Below are 10,250 nucleotides of genomic sequence, written 5' to 3' on the forward strand. Positions count from 1 at the left end.
ACACACACACACACTCTCACTCCGACGCATTTACTCAACACACACGCTCACGTGGGGAGTAATCGGAGCTGGTGCTGAGGAGGGGATGTGGGTGTAAAGGAATGCTGGTTTATTTGTCTAACCTCTGGATCTCAGTGCTTTACCACAGTCACAGCTAGAGTCAGTGCGTGGGACATTCGGAATTCTTTAGATCCCATGTTCTACCATAACGTTCAAACCCCCGTACCTCCTTCCTCTCGGAATATATTGTCAAGAGAGCCATCGGATGGGAGGGAATTTTCTCTGCCATTTACAATTACACTGTACAAGCAGCTTTGCATTAGATGATACTGCATTAAATGATACTGGGTTTTACACAGTGTGCTTCATGACAACCAACATGACCTGAGAAATAACTGCAAAGGAAATTTACATCATCATTGTATTTCTTTGCTTTTTTTATTCAGCAAGGACACATTCAATTGTTGGCAAAAAAAAAAAAAATTCAAATAAATGTTGTTCTTTTGAACTTTCTATTCATCAAAGAATACTGGAAAACCTGTATCAAGAATTCCAATATAACTGTTTTCATCATTGATAATAATAAGAAATGTTCCTTGAGCAGGAATTCAGCAAATCAGAATGATTTCTGAAGGATCATGTGACAATGAGGACTGGAGTAATGATGCTTTGTCATCACAGGAATAAATCACAATTTAAAATATATTCATATAAAACTTTTTTTTAAAAATTGTATGGTAATAATATTTCAGTATTTTTGGTGAGCATAAGTTATAGTATATTCAGATACAGAATAAAATAAATTATATATATATAAGTTATAACCCTATAAAGTAGTCAACTATACTAATCTCTGTACAACTGGCAACCATCATAAGCCATTCCTAGACGAAACTGGCATAGAAATTTCACTGCATCTTTAAAGCAAAGAAAAACTTTTAATTTGAGAATTAACCCACCCAAACACAAGGAAAGGACTATATCGAGAAATGATGTGCATGATTCAACCTTAAGTGCCCATGTAATCACAGCTAAAGAAAAAATACTCGGAGCCCTAGAGGGGAACATCAAGAAATTTGTGCACGGGATATGAGCCATGCGGAATGAATCATGGAAAAGTCAATGACTGCTGGGCATTTGATAGCTGGTCAAACATCCCTCTCACACTCAGTCAGTTAACATGCTGTAAATTACAATCACCATCACCTCAATCCTTCGATGAACAGATATGGTGTAAATCTTGAGCGTTAGGTTGGTCATATTCATGTATTCAAGTGTTCAGCACCACCAGATGTCTGATCGTCAGTTCTCATGAGTAAGTAGGGTAAAATCAATGACTAATTACTCATTTAGTAGAGGTTTTATCCCAAATTACCCTTTAAAAAAAAAAAAAAGATGATCTATCAAACTCACCCTCATGTAACTCATGATGTAAACATGATTTGAGGCCAAGACAGGACTTTTTTAATTAATAAGGACTTAATTTCTTTCTATTCCTAATACTTTAGCATATTTAACAGTGAACAGGTGAGCAGCTTGAAAATTGCAGTCACCGTTCACTTTAATTGCATGGAAAAGAGCAGCGTAGACATTCTACAAGTTAACTTATTTTGTGTTTGATGGAAAAATAACATCAAACACCTTTTAAGCAACAAAATAGCAGATGATGACATCCTTTTGATTAAGAGCGCAATATTGATGATAGTTCATGAATCACTCCATCAGTTCTCAGACCAGATTTTGAAACACTATACGTTCACTCACATGGTTACAAACCATTTTCAAAATGTACTGGTAAATAGTAATAATAATAGAAAAAACAGCAACAATTCACCAGGATGGGCAGATAAAACGAATTAATTAATTCATACTGTCTATCTCGTGGCACTGACTCGACTGATCAAATCAGATCATATATTTATTGAGCAAACAACAGAATAGCAGACAACTGAAGACTTGCAACTGGAAATTAACAAAAGCTATATAATATCTAATTCTCAATATTACATTATTTACAACCCACAATATCACTCAACTAACTCAATGTAAAACCTCTCTTCAGTGGAAAACAGAGATTTCAGCCTACCGAAAACGGGGTGAGTCTTTGATGCAGTCTTCAAAATCCACCGTCATACTTGGACGATTTATTTCCAGATATTAAAACTGAAGTTTCATCGCCGTCAGTAAACAAGAGATTAAATGTAAGATATCCCGATAAAACTACAGCCTCTTCCCTCCAAACATGCAGAGAGTGAATCAGTGAGCTTTAACACACGCTTCTAATGCTAGAGTTAGGGACTGTCAACAGTTTCTCTTCTCTGACTAAAACGCGAAAAGGCGTCAACGGCTACTGTCAGACTAGCTGGCCACCATACTGTCCTTCTCATATTTGGTCCTTTCTTATTTTTGCTAGGAAAAATAAAATAAAATAAATCTTACAGAGCTATATTCTTTATAAAGTCTGTAGCATATTGTCATTTATTTAGCTATAAAATAAAAGTAATTTAATTTATAGTTCCAATTCCAAGTTCTGCAGACAATATCAAATGATTCATCAGATGATTTATTTGATTTTTTTTCCTCATTAGCACTTTTTAACAGCCTGCTATCTGCTAAACAACTGTTGAGCTAATGAAATAAAATTCTGAGCTATTGACAGCCACAAAGGACAGTAGCTTAAGGGTTCGTTCACCCAAAAAATGAAAAATATCCCATAATTTACTGCACCCTTAAGTCATCCTAGGTGTATATGACTTTCTTCTTTCAGCCAAAGAAAATATAGGATATTTTTTAATATAACTCCAATTGTGTTTGGCTGAAAAATAGAAAGTCAGATGGCTTGAGTGTGAGTAAATTATGGGATAATTTATTTAAGTTAACAATTTTTGGTTGAACTAACTGCTATGTTGTCACATGTATTTATGTGCAAATTTAATTCAGTGAGCGGCATCCAGTTATATCGCAGAACCATTTACAATACATTTATACATAGTATCTTCAATAGATTTGTAGAAATGCTTTTGTGTGAAAAGAATTCAATCTTTTGAGATGATCCCCAAGTCTATTTGGGCTCAACACACCCCCTTGTCAATCTTATATTTACATGAGAGAAAGAAAAGCTAGTGCAGTAGTCATTTGTAAAAGGTCACATGCTATTTTACATGTTATTTAAGGAGTATTTTGTTTCTCTTTTTTTTTCTTAAACCATATGTTATTAGTTTATTTGAAGTCTGTAAATGTGCAAAATCATATTGATCTAAGTAATCATGTGAATGCTCCAGACTGTTTGACCCTTGAACTGCATTGAAGAATGTTTTGTATAGTTTAACATGTATATACGTCATCTTTTCATCCTGACAAAGTTTAGACTATGAATTCTACTCTTTCCGCTCTTTCAGGAAACCGTACTGCAGCATGGAAGAAATTTTACAACATATGTTTTAACTTTAATGACAGCTTCTCTCTTTCCTGTCTTGTTTTAAAATATTTCTAGTTCTACTCCAGGTCTGGAAAGCAGCATCAGTTTACAAAAAAATGCCTGGAAAGCATCTTGCCGGCCACCAGCGACATATGAACCGAGGACATCAATTCCACATGAATCTGAAGCTTGCTGAACTTGGATGATTCAAAGTGTTACTTCACCCAAAATGAAAATTCTGTCATTAATTACTCACCCTCATGTCGTTATAAACCCGTAAGACTTTTGTTCATTTTCGGAACACAAATAAAGATCTTTTTGATGAAATCTGAGAGCTTTCTGTCCCTCCATCGACTGACACTTTCAAGCCCCAGAAAGGTAGAAAAGACATTATTAATGTAATCCATGTGAATCCAGACTATTTTATAAAGAGACACGAGCAGGGGCGTGGTAGCGGGGGGGAAAGGGTACCGAGTACCCAGGGCCCGAGGCATGGGGGCCCTTAGAAGACGCCAAGCTGAAGTCAAAAGTCCGTCCACCACCCCAACCCCCCGTTGGAGAAGTCGCCGCGCTCAAATCAAAAGTACGTGGCGGGGGGCCCAGCTAGATGGTTTGTACCCTTGGCCCAAAATTTGGTACTACACCCCTGGACACGAGTGGTAGTTGCGTAGACTGTCAATGGAGGACAGAAAGCTATCAGAGTTCATCAAAAAGCTCTTTATTTTTGTTTTGCAGATGAACAAAAGTCTTACGGGTTTGGAACGACATGAGGGTGATTTTTGGGTGAACTATCCCTTTAACTTGAAGAGCTTATTGCCATCTTTAGTCAGACTGCTGAATCAGGGTCACAAATATGTTTCTAAACGACTAAAGGATAATATTCCACATAAAGAGGAAATACGAGTCTCGGTGGAACTATAAACATAAGCCAGCCATATTTTATCACTAGATATGCCAAGCTGGTGTAAATATAGGCAATGCAATCATGTTGGTTTTATTGATCGAAAAAGCACATTAATATTAGATTAGATTTAAGTTTATGCATTTGTAAATGCTTTTATCCAAAGCCAATCCAAATGCAGAAGCATCCTTGCTAACTAAAATATTCTCTTCTAGGAACATTTGCTAATGTTCCCATTAAGTCATGCACATACATTTCCGAATGTTCCCTGAAAGTACAAAAATGTTCATTATTAAAGACCAGATAACGTTGAACAAACATTCTATTAACATTACAAGAAGAACATTGGTTCAGAACCTTGCCAGAACATTCCCTGTTCATGCATTCCCTGGGAACTGAACACATTACCTTGATTCAGTATTCAATCTGAGCCTGTTCTCTATATGAAAAGGCATTTTAATGTGTTATGAAAACTGATTCAGTGTGTTAGCATCAGAAGGCTTGAGTTCTCTGCTGCATCGTAGGCCGTCCAACTTTTCTAACTGCAGTTGGCAGATTAAACAACAACACAACTACAGTTCCTGTACTGGCTGAGATCTGGAAGTGTTTGACTTGTAGATCTCACAGAGAAACCTGATACTAAAAGGGATTTGCATTCTGGCAGGCTGTGATAAGTACCACAGCAAAGATGCAAACATCTGTTGAGCTTTCTGCTCAAAACAATGCTGTTATTGAGTTTCAGTGGACAGAACTGAGTTGTCCAATTCAAAACCATAAATGGCTAAACCTGAAATGATCCTCAATACCCTTTAAAAGAGAAAAAGACTGTTAACCTTTTAATGTTATTAATGTTAACTGGCATATTTTGCATGCACTCTTCATAATTATCTCTACTGTTCTTTGTAATCCATGGTCATTCATGAGTGGATGGCCAGTATTTAGATATATGAACATGTCAATTGTTCTAATGGCATTTTTACAGCAAGAACCAAATTAGAGCATTTCAACAGCCTAAATTTCCTATTTGAAGCCAAAAATAGAGGGCATTATTAATTCACAGGAAATGGGACCGCCTGGGGGAGGGACAGGCACGCGGATTTTACTCCAGGCTTTTATTGAAGGCTATTGTTCAGTCTTGTTGCACGCAGGGAAAGCTGTTCCAATAAATCCGAATGATGTCATTCCTTCTTTTCTGCACTTTAGACGTCAGGGCAGCCCGTGGACTCTCCGTGACAGTTTGTTTGGGGTGGGCTACGAAGTTAGGACACATTGCTATTGCTCATACTTAAATGCCTGACTCAAAGTCTTAATCTTTAGAGCATAATTCATCTTGTGCTACAGACATAAATTATGCTTCAAATAATGCAGCTTGTTGAGGAGAGATGTGCTACTTTGATTGGACTAATGATTTTTGGCCAGAGGATGAAACAACCGGTGAAAAAATCTCACAGACTTACACTGAAGGAAGAAACATAGCCATAAGCAGTTAACAACCACCTAGAAAAGCCCTAGCAACCAAAAAACACCTTAGCAACTGCATAACAGCTCCCTAACATCATTGAGGGATGCACAAACACACCTCCCATTTTCTTTAGGAAAATGTACAAATAATTTTTTTTAGAAGACAGATTGATTGCATATTAATTCTTTTTCAAAGCTATTTGTAATTTCACTTTTACTTAAAAACAAACAAATAAATAAAAAGGCTAATTTTAATTTAATGTATTTTTATTTTTATTGTACTATATTTTTGGCACACTTGAGTGTCCAGATAAAATATCTAAAAAAAAGAAAAATTATATAAAAACTAAACTGCGTAAAGGACCTATCAAGGTTTTTTATTCCTTTTCATTGTGTTTTCTTGTTTTAACCATGCATATATAACACAATTTTGTAAGGTGTATCGTTAAACTGATAAACAAACAAACAAATAAATAAAGCAAGCAAGCAAGCTGCTATAGGGTAAATTAGATTGCAGCCAAATCACATAAGCAATCATCCATAGATGCACTTAATGCAACCATAAAGAAGATTAGATCATTTACTAAATCTGATTCAAATGTATAGTCCTATATTCTCAAAATCATTTTCCATTAATAAACCTTACACAAATTGCCCGGTAAAGGCTATTGTGTTGTCATTTTTCCTTTATTTTGACAGAAGGAGAGATGGGAAAGCGGCAGCAATGGAAAGAGGGGATTGATTCGAGATTTGAGTGTCACAGGCCGCCTTCAGTCAAAACCTTCATTTGACTAAACAGCAAATATTGCCTCCATTTCATAAATGCTGGATTTGTCCTCAGGACGCCAGCAGTCATGGAGTCAGTGGCTGTGAGATCATGAGGACACCATGAGCTGTGTCTCGCATTCAAAACCTCCTCCGCTCTGTTACAGGAGTTAAAATTAGTGCTTTTTCAAATCCAGCGAGACTTCCCATTCTCCCGTCTCTCCTCCCTATGCAGAGCTTTCTCCCCGACTTTCACAGATCAAAGCTGCATTTTTTTTTCTTGGTGGCTGTTGAGTCAGCAGTCTAAATTAGAAATGAAGAAAGGCGGAGAAAAAAATGAGAGATTTACAAGAAATATTCCATCTTTTCAATTGAAGTTGTGCCATAATTTTTGCTGGCATCCCATTAAGAATTCTACAAAGAACCGGGCCTTAAAATCTCATTGATGGAGTATGATCTGCAAGACAGCTCAGAATGAAGGAAATTTCTCATGTCTTTTCTGTGCATTTGATAGATAGAGAGATGGATGGATGTGCAGGCACAAAGACAGAGATAGATAGATAGATAGATAGATAGATAGATAGATAGATAGATAGATAGATAGATAGATAGATAGATAGATAGATAGATAGATAGATAGATAGATAGATAGATAGATAGATAGATAGATAGATAGATAGATAAAAGTGACCAAATTAACTCCTAAATGTCTTTAAATGTAAATTTACATAGACGGACAGACAGACAAGACAGATAGATAGATAGATAGATAGATAGATAGATAGATAGATAGATAGATAAAGTGACCAAATTAATATCTAAATGTCTTTAAATGTAAATTTACATAGATAGATAGATAGATAGATAGATAGATAGATAGATAGATAGATAGATAGATAGATAGATAGATAGATAAAAGTTACCAAATTAACATATAAATGTCTTTAAATGTAAATTTACATATGCATTTCTTACATTTTATTATCGGACGGACAGATGGAGATGTAAAAGCAGAACAATAGAGCAGTTCTTCAGCCGCTGTGTCCTGTCAGCTCAGATTCGGGCTGTTCTTCTCTGATCTCGGGCACATGTGCTGCAGCAGTGTGTGGATTGCTGCGTTTGGTAGTCTCAGGGAGGATGACCTACTTTTGATCCCAGCACTTCCCAATGCTCTCTCTTTCTCTAGATGGAAGAAGCAAACCCTCCACTGAACACACACTGTATGTAACAGTATCATTTCTGACTGCAGGTGCTACAACTGAGAGCCACTGGAGTGATTCAGACACTTTCCTGCTAGTATTATGCATGCTCTCTCTCTCTCTCTCTCTCTCTCTCTCTCTCTCTCTCTCTCTCTCTCTCTCTCTCTCTCTCTCTCTCTCTCTCTCTCTCTCTCTGTGTGTGCAATTTGGTCTGTCTATGATTCATTATTCATCCTCAGCATGTTTGCATTTTTTTCAGTTCATCTGGCCTTTCCTTGTACTGGGAAAAGTGTTTTAGTCTCTACAGTCTAACTGTAGTTTTCTGTTCCATGAGATGAGAATTCTTCCAACCAGAAACACAAGCTGCAAACAATTCATCATCTCAATAAATGGACAGATACACAGACAGACTTTCAAAACTGATTACCAGGAGTCTTGCAACACATGCTACTTAATTCTACTAAATTTCCTTTCAGCTCCTCTAAAACAGATTCTGCATCTCAGTCCAAGTCACCAGAACATACGAGAAAATAGCAGACCCATATGCCAACATCTTAAAATGGGTCTCAAGTGCATTTTTAAATGGCAAGTTATAAAAGTAAATAAACAACCTCATATAACTAGTTTTTAGACCATCTGGGAGCATTTAAACATTTAGTGGGGCTGAAAAAATAAAATAGCAATGAGAAACAAATTACAAATCTGATGTCAGTTGGATTATTTGACCAGGCTAGAGCTTGTTGGAACAGCATGAAGGATACCAACAAGATTCAAGATTCTATGCCTATACCAGTTAGAAATGAGCACAAAAATCAATCATGCATGCTGTAAAATCTGATTTTTACATAACATTCTGTAAAATGTTGTGTCCATGAGTGAATTATGTTGTGACACAGTAAAAAAAAAGTTGCTATCTTAAATTTTTAAGTTAATCAACTTGGATGTTTAAGTCATTTCAACTTAAATTACACAAAACTGACTTTAATAAAAATAGTTCAATGGAATTGTGGAGATAAACTTATGAAAAAAGTCAGAATTGTGAGTTTATCTCACAATACTGAGAAAGAAATGTCAGAATTTGCGAGGCAGAAATAAGCTTGCATACTGTCATACTGTGTAACGGTTTATGATTGACACTGTCTATTTCTATAGGACAAGCTCAAACCAACTACACTACACTAAAGCAATTTGTTGCTACTAGTGTTTGAATGGATCTTTACAAGCATGTTGACTCTCTATATTCCAAATAAACATCTGACCTCACATGGTTTCCATAAAACTCTAAGCTTCTCTTGAGCAGGTGGTGAGGGTGGGAAACACCATCTGTTCCTATTTAATAGGTCAGATCCCCAATATTACATTCAATGAACTCTCCATTAAACATTCTACTCACATCCATCAAGCAGTTAGATGAGAGATCACATGTAGGGCAGGATGTAATGGAAAATGACTGCTCTGCTCACTATCGGTTTCAGCTGAGTTTCCTACGATTCTCTCCTGATTTCATTTGTCCTTGAGATGCTGAAAGAGGACAGTGGATTTGAGGTGAAAGGTCAAAGCATGTTGCACATCCTTACATCACATTACAGATGAATGCATTAGAACAAAGATCATCCATGTGTTTTACTGTTGCACGATTTTGTGCAGTTCAATGCAAACATCCTGCCTCAACATTTTCTGCTGGCAGCGTGACTTTGAAAAGCAGTTATTTCCTATATAACCCTAATTAACGACTGACAAATCTCAAAAATATTATGTTTGCTTCAAGGATAATTTTTTATTGCTAAAGTGCGTGTTGTATTTAAAACCAAGATCTGATATAATTTACATTTGGCTGTTTTTTACAAAATGACATTGCATTGATGCACATTTTTTTTGGAACACTTTAAAAAGTAAAGTATTCATATGTTGAAATGCATTATATATTTTTATTAAAAATTTAAAATGCATTACGATATTTTCTGAAATAGGTTGTTTGTCATGTGCTCAATGCATTATACTTTCTAAAGTAACAATAAATATAGATATATAATATAATGTATTATAACTGTGGTTGCAATTATTTACAAGATCAATGTATTATAACGTGCATTACTAGACTAATGCATTGAAAATACTTGTATTATGCATTATATATAAAGGCTTCAAGTGTTACTTATATTTCTTTCCCAACTATTGTATATTTTAACGTAAAAAGCCATTTCAAACAATTCAATAATACATTAGCCAAAGTCAAAGGGAATAAAGCCTATTCATTGGCGATAATTCCAAACCATGTTAATGGTCAACAACACATAGTTTCCTGTCTAACTTGATTCACATACTTTTTATCCTGTAATATCAAATAATCAAATGCTGAAATGCAAACCATTAAAAATTCTGTGCTTTTCAGGCTCCAGTTTATGTATTCCACAATGGCAAAGTCATTTTCCGAAATGAATGCCACAGGAAGTGAGGAATGTGACGGGCTTGTAGTCAGTGAATGCATCTATCACTACATAAAGGC

General features: G+C 35.9%; 1 protein-coding gene across 1 annotated transcript in view; it reads right to left on the reverse strand.

Annotated features, from left to right (window-relative positions):
• acap3a (ArfGAP with coiled-coil, ankyrin repeat and PH domains 3a) overlaps nt 1-2,252 on the reverse strand; it is an 85,423-nt gene extending 83,171 nt beyond the window's left edge. The window contains exon 1 of the mRNA XM_077218711.1: nt 2,087-2,252. Coding sequence (XP_077074826.1) covers nt 2,087-2,133 — 47 coding nt within the window. The 5' untranslated portion in view covers nt 2,134-2,252. The remainder of the gene's footprint in view (nt 1-2,086) is intronic.
• Between the last annotated feature and the right edge of the window lie 7,998 nt (nt 2,253-10,250).

The sequence above is a fragment of the Siphateles boraxobius genome, unplaced genomic scaffold (genome assembly GCF_051911475.1).
Source record: "Siphateles boraxobius isolate OS27281-9 unplaced genomic scaffold, OSU_SipBor_1 77, whole genome shotgun sequence".
NCBI classification, from domain to species: Eukaryota; Metazoa; Chordata; class Actinopteri; order Cypriniformes; family Leuciscidae; genus Siphateles; species Siphateles boraxobius.